A 13,461-nucleotide genomic window follows, 5' to 3' on the forward strand; every position below is an offset into this window, starting at 1 on the left:
GTTAGATCACATCTGGAGTCTTGTGAGCAGTTCTGGACACCACACCTCATGGAGGATATACTGGTCTTGGAGGGAGTGCAGTGTAGATTCAGCAGAATGATACCCTGGACTCCAAGGTTAAATTACAAGGGGGGGGGATTACACAAACTCAGTGCATATTCCTGCAATTTAGGTTATGGGGTGATCAGGTCAAAGTTTTCAGGATATGAAGGGGAACAGGTTGTTTCTCTCCATCTGCCCCAATTTCACTGGTTGGGGAGTCTAGCATTCAGGAGAAATAATCTAAAAATCAGAGCCAGACCTTTCAGGAGTGAAATTAAGAAATACTTCCACACACAAGGGCGGCTGTGATTTGGAACTCTCCTACACAAATGACAATTAATGCTAAATTAATTGTCAAGTTTAATACTCAGATCGTTAGAATTTTGTTAACCAAAAATATTACAGGATATGGGGCAATGGCAGGTATATGGAGTTAAATTCCAGATCAGTCATGAATGGTCAAACAGGCTTGAGGGACTAAAAGGTCTCTCCTGTTCCTACAAATCCCAAATGGTCTGCTCCTCCCTGGCCCCGGGAGTCAGCAAAGCTGAGGTGACTTGGCCAACCTCAATTCATTGCCCCAAGCAAGAGCCACAGAAATGCCAGCAACAGTTGAAACCAGCCGATAAACACTGAAAAATGCGTTGTTACCTGACTGCTGTGCGAGTTTGCATGCCTCGCTGATCCTCTTCCCGGTCAGGTAGCTGAAGACAGCGTCCACAGGACTCTTGTGACGAGAGACCGCCACTTCCTCCTCGATCCTCTCTTCTGCAGTGCGAGACAGCCAGACAGAGAACGCCCTCCTGCGCTCCAGCTGCTGGACATACGGGCTGGGCGGTGAAAAGCTAGCGTCCAGTTCCTTCAGGTCACCCCAGATGGCCTCACAGAGCGTCCAAGCCAATGACCAACTCCTCACAATACCTAGCACACAGTTAACAATTTGTCTAATGAAAAGAAAAATGGAAAGAATATATTCTGAAAGGGGTTCAAAGACCCACCCCGGCTGGAACTAAATGCCAGGACAAACGAGGGAGGTCATTCCATAGAACAACTTTAGGGAATTCAAAACTAAAGATTAAGCTCAGCCTGTTGCCGAGTGCTGGGCAGTGCAGCACATCTTCCAGCCCTCAGATCAGAGCTTGATTTTAGGTGTATGGGGCATAGGGCTTCACATACAGACTCAGACTGGGAAAAGGCAGCAGGTTTCCTTTCTAACAGGGACATCAGTGAAGCGGTTGGACGTTTTGAATGATAGTTTTATGGCCATTGCTGCTGATGCTGAGACTTGAAACCCACAGCTTCTGACCCAGAGTTTAGAGAGCGACCCATCATGCCCCAGTTGATCATTTTTATATAAACACATGGGTTAGAGATAGAGAAGTGCAGCATTGGTACAGATGGTCAGGGTTTGTCATGGACCAGCTCCAAATGCCCCCATGTACCCTGCCACAGGAGATGATATTAGGACAGGTATCGAAAGCCTTGGGTAAAGAGATAGTGTCCTAAAGGAGGAGGAGAGAGACAGAGAGACAGAGAGACACAGAGAGATGTAGAGGGATGGAGAAGTTTAGGGAGAGAATTCCGGAGCTTTGCACCTTTGGCAGCTGATGGCACAGCCATCAATGGTGGAGCAATTAAAATTGGGATGGATATGAAGCTGGAATCAGAGGAGCACAGGTATCTTGGAGGGTTGTGGGGCTGGAGGAGATTAGAGAGACAGGGGAGGGGTGAGGCCAGAGGGATTTGAAAACAAGGATAAGAATTTTAAAATTGAGGCATGATTCCATGGTTGTAGCAGAGTTCCACTCTTCAATTACCTTCCATCTCCTCACTCCTGTCTTCAATCTCTTGGATCCAAGCTGCGTACTCGTGCAAAGCTTTCACACCCTGCTCAGGTTCGACAAAGGGGCACCCGTCCTCAATCTCCACATTGCTATATCGCAGAGCAATCTTCAGCTGCTCAGTGTACAGGGACACATCTTGTTTTGCTCGCTCTTCCTTCAGCATTACCTTCTCCAGGTGCACCTTGAACGGAAGCTCTGAAACACTGTAGTCCAAACACACATAGAGCCACAATTCAAAGCCAGGCTGGAAATTGTTTGCTCACTATAATCCTACTCCAACCATTTACTTCCCCCTTTTCTTGAAGGTGTGTCCAGGTCCATAGGCTTCTCAGTCGATCCTTCCAGCCAATTCACAACTGGAGGCCACTCCTCTAACAGAATAAAATACATCAGCGTGCACAACTTCAACAGGGAAGGGCAATGCTACCGTGCATTTACTGCAATGCTGGAGGGCACTGAGTCAATCACGCAGTGTGTGGCTCGAATAAATCTGGTCATTTTTGTGTTGGCACCAGGGGAGAAAAAGTGAGGCGGAAAACTCCTGAATGGTTAATTTGAATCCTTCAGACAAGGGAACCTGCAACCCCACGCAGTCTGGCCCAACAAGTCTGGGAGGCTTGGTTTTCTCAGCAGATGCATATCATTTTGTAACAGTTTAGGCTGATAGGGTAGGTTGGGAGTATGGAGCAGTTGGGACAAAGGACCTGCAACATGCAAAGTGGGGGTGACACATTGATCTATCCATTTACAAGACAATGCCCACTCAAACATAAATGAGATTAATGACCTTAAGGAGTTTCAGTCCAAGTATGCAGCCAACTGCGGACAGAAGGGGGAAAGTGTTTGGGTGTGATTACGAAGAGCTATCCCCCCTCACCATCCCTTATTCTATTCTTAGGGTGTGGGCACATACCATTTATCTGTAATATGTCTGAAGGCATTAAGGGTTAGTCTCTCAGACTGGAGTCATTTGTTGGGCCAGACTGCGTGGGGTTGCAGGTTCCCTTGTCTGAAGGATTCAAATTAACTATTCAGGAGTTTTCAGCCTCATTTTCTCCCCTGGGTGCCAACACAAAAATGACCAGATTTATTCAATTTGATTTCAAAACACAACATAATCGGGATGTGAACATGTGGAGCCCGGTAGCTGAGCCAGCTATAAAAAAGATGGTGGATGGAATATGGAGAAATAACTTTGGGAAAGGTTTAGGAGGGAGTGGGAGAGTGCGAGCGGAGTGGCTGACGGTTTTGCCACTCACCGTGGAGAGAGGAGGCGGCTGAGGGAAGACAGGGCCTTCTGTTTGACCTCTCATCCTGTGTTTCCTTAGTGTGGTGTGGGAGGATCGGTCTGGATTCTGTGCGTGGGGGGCTTTGGAGTGGTGCTGCAGTGTTTTGACTCAGGTGGTGAGAGCAAGACTGACTAAGCCACAGCACACACTGGGGAATAGCCAGTCTGGCAGTGAAGGGGCAGTGTCTAGTAGTCAAGTGGAGGCAGGAGCTCAGGTGAACAAAGTTCAAATTGTTCTTGGCAACTATCTGGCACCCCATCTGCTGCCTAGTCTAATGACTGATCCCATATGGAGACACATATTGCAGTATGTCATTTCTCACTCTACAGTTCCTGCCTTAAAGCACCTAATACACTAGGGACAAGTTGGCCAAATTATACAGTCCTTGCTCAACATAAAATTGCCATTAACAAAAATTACCTCACCTGCCTGGACAGCACAGAGGTGACTGACCACAATGATACCAAGGATGAGAGGACTTCAGTTATGTGGACAGGCTGGAGAATCTGGGGTTAATAAAGCTACTTAAAATTATGAAGGACTTTGATGGAGTTAAAAGAAAAAGGAGAAACTATTTCATGTGGGTTGGTAACCAAAGGACACAGATTTAAGAAAATCGACAAAATACCTGCAGGAGAGCAGGGACAATCAAGGAATCTTCAATTTAGTGAGCTGTTAGAATTTGGAATGCACTGTCTGAAAGAATAGGATCAGATTCAAAAGAGGAATTGGATAAATAGTGGCAACAGAAGAATTTGTAGAGCCAGTAGGTAAGAGCTAGGGGGTGAGGGGACCAATTAGATAGAACCAGCATAGGCACAATGGGCTGAAATTCTGTGCTGTAAAACTCTTGTTTGAGGGGCGCCTGTAGGGTAGAGTTAAGGCAGCTGACGCTGCACCTAATGTGGACTGTACCTGACCTCTTGGGATTTTATGTCAGAGCAAATCGATACGGGCAACAGGAGGGAGCAAAGCAGGAATGCCAGGTAGCACCATCCTTTGCATGAAAAACAGTACCAAGGCCTCAAGTGCCTGCTTGGTTGGTTCAACTTTATTGTTAAAAGATCTCATGAGTATTCAGAGGATGGGAGCGCTCCTGGATAATATCAATCTCTCAACGTATTTGTAAACGGACAGATTTAAAGAGAGGTGAAAGTGCAAGATTGGAATGGAACTGACTGGATTGCTCCACAGAACACCTGCATAAACTTGATGGGCTTGAATGGGCTCCTTCTGTGCCTTAAATGACTTTATTTAATCTTTAGCAACCACCATTGACAGCCAACCTTGTCAAGTCATCTTCCTACTGCCTATAGAATCTTGTATTGTGTGAAAAATAAAATTTATATAGGATTTGGCAACCGTCTGAAATTTTCACCTTCATTAGCAAACTCCCTATTTCTGTCCCAAAGGGGATGCAGTGAATTTTGCCTTTCCTCCTCCAGTTTCAAAGTTCTCTTTCTAGACCTTGACAAGTTTGGCCAGATGCCACAACAATCAGCATTTCATATCTTTAACACAGCAATACAAACTGCACATCCCACACTCTACCATTACCACCAAGTCCAGGGAGGTCAACCCTGGTTCAATGAAGAGTGCAGGAGGGCATGCCAGGAACAGCACCAGGCATACCTAAAAATGGGGCGTCAACCTGGTGATGCTATAACACAGGAATACTCGCACGCAAATAGCATAAGAAGCAAGTGACAGACAGAGCTAAAGTGATCCTACAACCGACAGAGCTAAAGAGGTGAAAGTTCAAGATTGGAATGGAACTGACTGGATTTCTCGTCAGAGACTTGATGGGCTGAATGGGCTCCTTCAGTGCCTTAAGCTCTGCAGTCCTGCCACATCCAGTTGTGATTGGTGGTGGATAATTAAACAACTCACTGGAGGCGGCGGCTCCACAAATATCCCCACCCTCAATGATGGGGGAGCCCAGCACAGCAGTACAAAAGAAAAGGCTGAAGCTTTCGCTACAATATTCAGCCAGAAGTTCGAGCGGATGATCCATCTCGGCCTAATCCGGAGGTTCCCAGAATCACAGATGCCAGTCTTCAGCCAATTTGATTCACTCCCACATGATATCAAGAAACAGCTGAAGGCACTGGATGTTGAAAAGACTGTGTGCCCTGACAATATTCTGGCAACAGTGCTCCAGAACTTGCCGCACCCCTAGCCAAGCTGTTCCAGTTACAACACTGGCATCTACCCGGCTATGTGGAAAATTGTCCAGGTATGTACTGTACACAAAAAGCAGGACAAATCCAACCTGGCCAATTATCACCCCATCAGTCTACTCTCCATCATCACTAAGTGATGGAACGGGTCACCAACAGTGCTATCAAGCAGCACTTGCTTAATAATAACCTGCTTACTGACGCTCAGTTTGGGTTCTGCCAGGGTAACTCAGCATCTGACCTCATTACTACCCTGGTTCAAACGTGGACAAAAGAGCTGAACTTCCGAAGTGAGGTGAGAGTGACTGCCCTTGACATCAAGGCAGCATTTGACCGAGTGTGGCATCAAGGAGCCCTAGCAAAACTGGAGTCAATGGGAATCAGGGGGAAAATTCTCCGCTGTTTGGAGTCATACCTAGCACAAAGGAACATGGCTGTGATTGTTGGAGGTCAGTCATCTCAGCTCCAGGACATCACTGCAGGAGTTCCTCAGGGTAGTGTCCTCGGCCCAATCATCTTCAGTTGCTTCATCAATGACCTTCCTTCCATCGTAAGATCAGAAGTGGGGATGTTTGCTGATGATTGCACAATGTTCAGCATCATTTGCAATTCCTCAGATACTGAAGCAGTCCATGTCCAAATGCAGCAAGACCTGGGCAATATCCAGGCTTGGGCTGACAAGTGGCAAGACTCATTCATACCACACAAGTGCCAGGCAATGACCATCTCCAACAAGAGAGAATCTAACCATCACCCTTGACATTCAATGGCATTACCATCGCTGAATCCCCCACATCAACATCCTAGGGGTTACCACTGACCAGAAACTGAACTGGACTAGCCATATAAATACTGTGGCTACAAGAGCAGGTCAGAGGTTAGGAATTCTGTGGCGAGTAACTCACCTCCTGACTCCCCAAAGCCTGTCCACCATCTACAAGGAACAAGTCAGGAGTGTGATGGAATACTTTGCATTTTCCTGGATGAGTGCAGCTCCAACAACACTCAAGAAGCTTGACACCATCCTGGACAAAGTAGCCACTTGATGGGCACCACATCGACATATGTTCACTCCCTCTACCACTCTCGCACAGTGGCAGCAGTGTGCACTGCAGAAACTCACACGGCTCCTTAGGCAGCGCCTTCCAAACACACGACTGCTACCATTTAGAAGGACAAGGGCAGCAGGCACATGGGAACACCACCACCTACAAGCTCCCCTCCAAGCCACTCACCATCCTGACTTGGAAATCTTCACTGTCACTGGGTTAAAATCCCAGAAACTCTCTTCCTAACAGCACTGTGGGTGTACCTACACCACATGGACTGCAGCGGTTCAAGGCAGCAGCTCACCACCACCTTCTCAAGGGCAATTAGGGATGGGCAATAAATGCTAGGCCCAGCCAGCGACACCCGCATCCTGTAAACGAATTTTTTAAAAAAATCAGGTGACTAAAAGTTTAGTTTTAAGGAGCATCTTAAAGGAATAGAAGGGTGACATAATTCCAGAGCTTAAAGCCCAGGAAACTGAAGGCACAACTGCCAATGGTTGAGTAAAGGTTGGGTTGTGGGTGGAGGGACTGGGGAGGGTGGGGGGGACGGCTGGGGAGGTGAATGAGCACAAAGGACAGAATTCAATGAACACAATTCCAGGAGAATTGGAGGCAAGGACATCACCATTAATTGTATGGCTGGGTACTCAACTTCAAGCAAATATTAATGCTTCACACCCTCAGAGTCCTGCTAAAATCTCAGCAATTTCGGTTACTTACTGTTTGATCTTTGCTGGTTTTGGAAAGAAGTTATACTCCACACCGCACGGATCAGGATCCTCCTCGGCCACAGAGCTCAGCTGTTTCCCACTGTGACACACAATGCAACTGGGTGCCCAACCAACCCGGAACGAACGGCCAGCAAAAAGGGCCATGTCCATCAGAAGCTTCCCTTTGCCATTGGTAACTGACTGCTCCAATGGCACCAGCTTCTGCTGTCGCCTGATGCCCACCGTCTTCAGCTGCACCTCAGGGTGCTGGCTGGGCATGGCGAAAGAGGGGGGCAGCTGGCCTGCCACTGGCCAGGGGTGAAGTAATGGTGAGCGAAGAGCCTCCACGCCAGCAGACGACCGGAAACCCCTCGGCTCCTGCTGCCCGCCGCAAGGCAAAAGTGCTTTGGAGAAGCTGCAATTAAACAGGCCTCCACCTGAAACAAATTAAATGAGAGACAGCAAATGAAATCTCCTGCCTCACAGTCACCTTCCAGAGAGAGTGATGAACACAGCAGGGTAATAGTTACAGTGTAGGTCTAACAGCTACAAAAATCCAACCTCATTACAAGCCAGGAAATTCAAGTCAATGACTTAACATGAAATGTAGGGGACTGAAAATTTAACTGTATTGTACGTTGTGCTGTATTTACGGTTCATATCTTTCCTTAGACCCAGAGTAAAGCTCCCTCTACACTGTCCCCATCAAACACTCCCAGGACAGGTACAGCACGGGGTTAGATACAGAGTAAAGCTCCCTCTACACCGTCCCCATCAAACACTCCCAGGACAGGTACAGCACAGGGTTAGATACAGAGTAAAGCTCCCTCTACACCGTCCCCATCAAACACTCCCAGGATAGGTACAGCACGGGGTTAGATAGAGTAAAGCTCCCTCTACACCGTCCCCATCAAACACTCCCAGGACAGGTACAGCACGGGGTTAGATAGAGTAAAGCTCCCTCTACACCGTCCCCATCAAACACTCCCCAGGACAGGTACAGCACGGGGTTAGATACAGAGTAAAGCTCCCTCTACACTGTCCCCATCAAACACTCCCAGGACAGGTACAGCACGGGGGTTAGATACAGAGTAAAGCTCCCTCTACCCCGTCCCCATCAAACACTCCCAGGACAGGTACAGCACGGGGTTAGATACAGAGTAAAGCTCCCTCTACACCGTCCACATCACACACTCCCAGGACAGGTACAGCACGGGGTTAGATACAGAGTAAAGCTCCCTCTACACTGTCCCCATCAAACACTCCCAGGTACAGCACGGGGTTAGATACAGAGTAAAGCTCCCTCTACACTGTCCCCATCAAACAGTCCCAGGTCAGGTACAACACAAGGTTAGATGAAGAGTAAAGCTCCTATTATACTGCCTCATCCTTTGAAGAGTATTTCTGCTGAACCCGGGTGACAATACCAGGCACTCTGGGCAACACTGGTGCCAGTGTGCCACTAGCTCTGCTCAATTGTGCCAGACTTAAAATTGCAATTTGAGAACAGCATTTACCCAAGCCCCTTGATCTTTGCAAAGTCTGCCGTGGTAACACCCTCTCACAATCCTCTTTAACTGTGCGCTGTGTGAAGCACCGATCCTGCATTCCATTCATTTCCTCATCTTCGCTAAACAGAGAGGCCTTCATTACCTGGAGGAGCAGAGAGCAAAGAAAACAGGCACAGATTTTAGATTCTGATCTCAAGTTGAATAGCTTCACAGAAGTCACAACAGGTATGGTGACTTAGTGGACTAGCAATCCAGAGGGCAAAAGTTCAAATCTAACCAAGCAGTTTGAGAATTTGGTTTTATAAAAGTGACCATGAAGCTGTAAGATTGTTGTAAAACCTCAAGTAGCTCACTCATGTCCCTTTGGGGAAGGAAACCTGCTGTCCTTAACTGGTCTGGGACTGTACGCAACTTCAACCCAACACCAACCGGTTAACACTTAACTGCCCTCTGAAGTGACTCTTCAAGCCACTTAGTTGCATCCAATCAACAAGGCTCACCATCACTTCTCAGGGCAACTAGGGATGGGCACTAAATACTGGCCTTGCCGGCAACACCCACCTCCCCAGAACAAATAAAAAGGAAATGGCTCTTTTGTTAAACATTTAGGTGCCTGCCACAGAGCCTTTACTTCATAAGCCAGCCTAGAAAGCCAATGTGGAAGGCATCTAAAGCCAAATCTTTTCTCACCCAATACATGCATTTTCCAGGAAAGCCTGACCACAATCAGGAGTAGGAACAATCTTCTTCCTGCCTCTTTCTCCCAAAGATGCAGTGAGGACACCAAGTGTCACCCTACAAAACTGCCCCCAGCAGATAAGTTAGAAACAGGCCAGGAAACAAACGTGGGTGGGTTTGAGTGGTTCTCAGTCCATGCCACTTTGGATGCAGCATCCTGCAAGCTGGACAACAGGTGAGGTCCAACGTTCAGCTGCTATGTGTTTTCCATCTGTATACCTGCACCATCTTGTTGTGCACACCCACGGCCCACCAAACATCAGGGCTACCACAGCAGAGCACATCTGGCCCTCATTACCTGGAGAGCGTGGGGGTTGATGCCCAAACTGGATGCAATGTTGCTGGAGGCCGACACAGGGTCCTGTTCCTCCGTGAGGTCCTCGTCCAAGAAACTGTCCGGCACGGGCTCCTGGGTGATGTCAGCCATGTCGCTGTCCAGCTCAGCCACACGCCCCATCTGCTGTAGCATAGGGCTCTAGGGAAAAGGCAGACTCCATTAGATCACTAAAAGCAGTTGTGGTTCAGAGCTCATGTTCAAATCAACAGGTTTAAAGCAGGGAAAAATATTTGCATTTTTCTATGCCTGAAGATTGAGGAAGAAAAGACCAAGAGATTTAAGCTTTTAAGAAATAAATTTGTTCACTTTTCTATAAGTGCCCTCCACAATGTCAGGACATCCAAAAGCACTTTAAAGCCATTGAAACACTTTTGAAATGTAGTCAATTTTGCCATGTAGAAAACATGGAAGATGTTTGTGCACAGCAAGATTCCCCCACACAAATGTGATCAACGAGCAGACCAGCCTTTTCAGTAATGTTGATAAAGGATATATATGGGCCCATGACATCAGGCAGAACTCCTCCAGCTCTACTTTGAAACAATGCCCCAAGACCTTTGACATGCACCTAAGAGGGCAGACGGGGCTGGAGTCCAACTCCCTCAGCACTGCACTGGAGTGTTAGCCCGATTTATGTGCTCAAGTCTCTGGAGTGGGACTTGAATCCTCAACCTTCTTACTCAAGAGGAGAGTGCACTAACCAAGCGGCGGCTGACACAACAGGAAGGCTGAAGCATCGGTTTTCATTTGCTGGATCTTTCGGTGGGGGCCCTGATCCCTGGGAGAATCAGCTCAGCAAGACTGCAGTGTCCAAAATAGGCCAGGCCGTCACAATCCATGCTGTATAAAGGCAGGTCGATGGAGCGGAGATAAAGATCAGCATGGAGTGCGCAGGCCGATAGTCCACCTTACATTGGATCTTACATTGGGAAGGAGTTGCACGTGGACCAGCAGTGAAGTTTGGCGTGGCATTACCTCCAGAAGCAGGGTGGCAGGCTTGCAGACCTGTGCTGCCTGCTGAGCAGGAAGAGCTGCCGTTTTCAACTTTTTCGTTTCAGCTTTTGAAGGCAGCTCGGTGTCCTCCTCATCCGAATCCTGGAGCCCATATTTGGAGAAATGTGTCACCTGGAACAGGGAATGCAGGAATTAATAGAAGGTTAGCTCCAAGTTGCAGCTGTCTTCAGCAGGACAAGGGCAGCTAGATGGGAAGTTGTTTTGCAAGGGAGGGCATTTCCCACGATTGCCTTTGCCATTATGTAAAGACACTGCAGCTACTGGAGGTTTCAGTTAATTGCAATGGTAAGACCGCATTACATTTCTATAGTGCCTTTCACAACCTCAAGACATCCTTAAGCACTTTACAGCCAATCATGTGCTTTTGTAAGTCGCTAAGTTGATTCAAGGCTGAGATAGATTTTTACTCAGCAAGGGAATCAAGGGTTATGGGGAAAAGGTAGGATAGTGGAATTGAGGATTATCAGATCAGCCATGATCTCACTGAATGGCAGAGTAGACTCGATGGGCCAAATGGCCTACTTCTGCTCCCACATCTTATGGTCTTATGTAAATGCAGTCACCATTCTAATGTAGCAAACATAGTGGAATATGCCCAACCGAGGGGTGGGTCACTCATAGATATGGTAAATCATAAATGAGATAATGAACAGATAGCCTGTTTTAGTGATAATAGTTGAGGGATAAATATTGGCCAGAAGAGGGGAGAACAGTCTGTTCTTCTTTGAGGAGTGGCTGTTATATTAGACTTGGTATTGTGTAACATGCCAGGATTAATTAATGATCTCAGAGTGAAGGCACCACTAGGTAGCAGCGACCACAATATGATTGAATTTTACATCCAGTTTGAAAGGGAGAAGAGTGGGTCTAAGACTATTTTCTTAAACTTAAATAAGGGCAATCGTGTAGGGATGAAAGCTGAGCTAGCTGAAGTAAGCTGGGAAACTAGGCTAGAGGATAGATCAAGAGAGAAGCAGTGGCAGACATTTAAGGGGATAATTCAGAGTATTCAGAATAAGTACATTCCTACTATAAAGAAAAATTTTAAAAGGGGAGGACCTACCATCTGTGGTTAACTAAAGATGTTAAGAAAAGCATCAAACTTAAGGAAAAAGCATACAACTCTGCAAAGATGCGTGATAGGACAGATGGTTGGACAGAATATAAAGAATGGCAGAGAATGACTAAAAGGTTACTCAGGAGAAAGAAATTAGTGTATGAGAAGAAGCTAGCTAGAAATGTAAAAACGGATAGAATGAATTTCTACAAGTATTTAAAAAGGAAAAAAGTAAAGTGAGTGTTGGTCCTCTAGAGAATGACAGTGGGGAAATAATAGTAGATAATAAGGAAATGGTGGAAGAAATGAAATGAACAAATATTTTGCTTGTGTTCACTATAGAGGATACAAAGACATTCCAGTATTAGCTGCAATTCAGGAGGTGACTGAAAGAAAGGGACTTGGTGAAATTGAAATCACTAGGGAAATGGTACTGAGCAAACTGATGGAGTCTCCAAGTCCCGATGGACTACATCCTAGGGTCTTAAGAGGTGGCTAATGAGGTAGTTGATGCATTGGTGTTAATCTTTCAAAATTCATTAGATTCTGGAAAGGTTCCACCAGATTGGAAAGTAGCAAATATAACCCCTCTATTCAAGAAGCGAGGGAGGCAGAAAACAGGAAACTATAGGCGTTAGCTTGATGTCTGTCATGGGGAAGCTATTAGAATCGATCATTAAGGAGGTCATAGTTGGGCACTTTTGTGAAAGGAAAATCATGTTTAACCAATTCATTGGAGTTTTTTGAAGGAGTAACATACGCAGTAGATAAAGGGGAGCCTAAAGACGTACTGTGCTTGGAGTTCCAGAAGGCATTTGATAAGGTGCCACATCAAACATTATGGAAAATAAAAGCGCATCGTATAGGGGGTAACATATTAGCATGGATAGAAGATTGGCTGGCTGGCAGAAAGCAGAGAGTATGCATAAATGGGTCTTTTTCTGATTGGCAGGATATGATGAGTGGAGTCCCACAGGGATCTGTACTGGGGCCTCAACTTTTTACAATTTACATCAATGACTTAGATGAAGGGAGTGAAGACATGGTAGCTAAACTTGCAGATGACACAAAGATAGGTAGGAAAGTATGCTGTGAAGACATGAGGAGATTGCAGATGGATATAGATAGTTTGAGTGAATGGGCGAAGATCTGGCAAATGGAGTTTAGTGTGGGAAAATGTGAAGTTGTTCACTTTGGCAGGAAGAACAAAAAAAGCAGAGCATGACTTAAATGGAGGATGGCTGCATAATTCTGAGGTGCAGAGGGATCTAGTTGTTCTAATACGAGTCACAAAAAGTTAGTACGCAGGTACAGCAAGTAATGAAGAAGGCTAATGGAAGGCTATCCTTTATTACGAGAGGGATTGAACATATAACTTAAAGGTGTTATGCTTCAGTTATACAGGGCATTGATGAGGTAGCACGTTGAATACCGTGTGCAGTTTTGGTGTCCTTATTAAAGGAAGTATGTAAATGCACTGGAGGTGGTTCAAAAGAGATTGATACCTGGAACGAGCAGGTTGTCTTATGAGGAAAGATTGGACAGACTGGGCTTGTTTCCACTGGAGTTTAGATGAGGGGGGGATTTGATTGAAGTTTACAAGATCCTGAACGGCCTTGACAAGGTGGATGTGGAAAGGACGTTTCCTCTTGTGGGTGAGTCCAGAACTAGGGGGCACTGTTTTAAA

General features: G+C 46.4%; 1 protein-coding gene across 3 annotated transcripts in view; it reads right to left on the reverse strand.

Annotated features, from left to right (window-relative positions):
• Positions 1–13,461, reverse strand: part of nup98 (nucleoporin 98 and 96 precursor) — a 78,743-nt gene that overhangs the window by 15,154 nt on the left and 50,128 nt on the right. For all 3 annotated transcript variants that reach the window (XM_041198826.1, XM_041198827.1, XM_041198825.1), the window contains 6 exons: positions 10,679–10,828; positions 9,665–9,841; positions 8,635–8,770; positions 7,128–7,554; positions 1,860–2,089; positions 694–963 (listed from right to left, as the gene is read on the reverse strand). In XM_041198826.1, the coding sequence (XP_041054760.1) occupies positions 694–963; positions 1,860–2,089; positions 7,128–7,554; positions 8,635–8,770; positions 9,665–9,841; positions 10,679–10,828 (1,390 nt within the window). The remainder of the gene's footprint in view (positions 1–693; positions 964–1,859; positions 2,090–7,127; positions 7,555–8,634; positions 8,771–9,664; positions 9,842–10,678; positions 10,829–13,461) is intronic.

The sequence above is a fragment of the Carcharodon carcharias genome, chromosome 11, assembly GCF_017639515.1.
Source record: "Carcharodon carcharias isolate sCarCar2 chromosome 11, sCarCar2.pri, whole genome shotgun sequence".
Lineage (NCBI taxonomy): Eukaryota > Metazoa > Chordata > Chondrichthyes > Lamniformes > Lamnidae > Carcharodon > Carcharodon carcharias.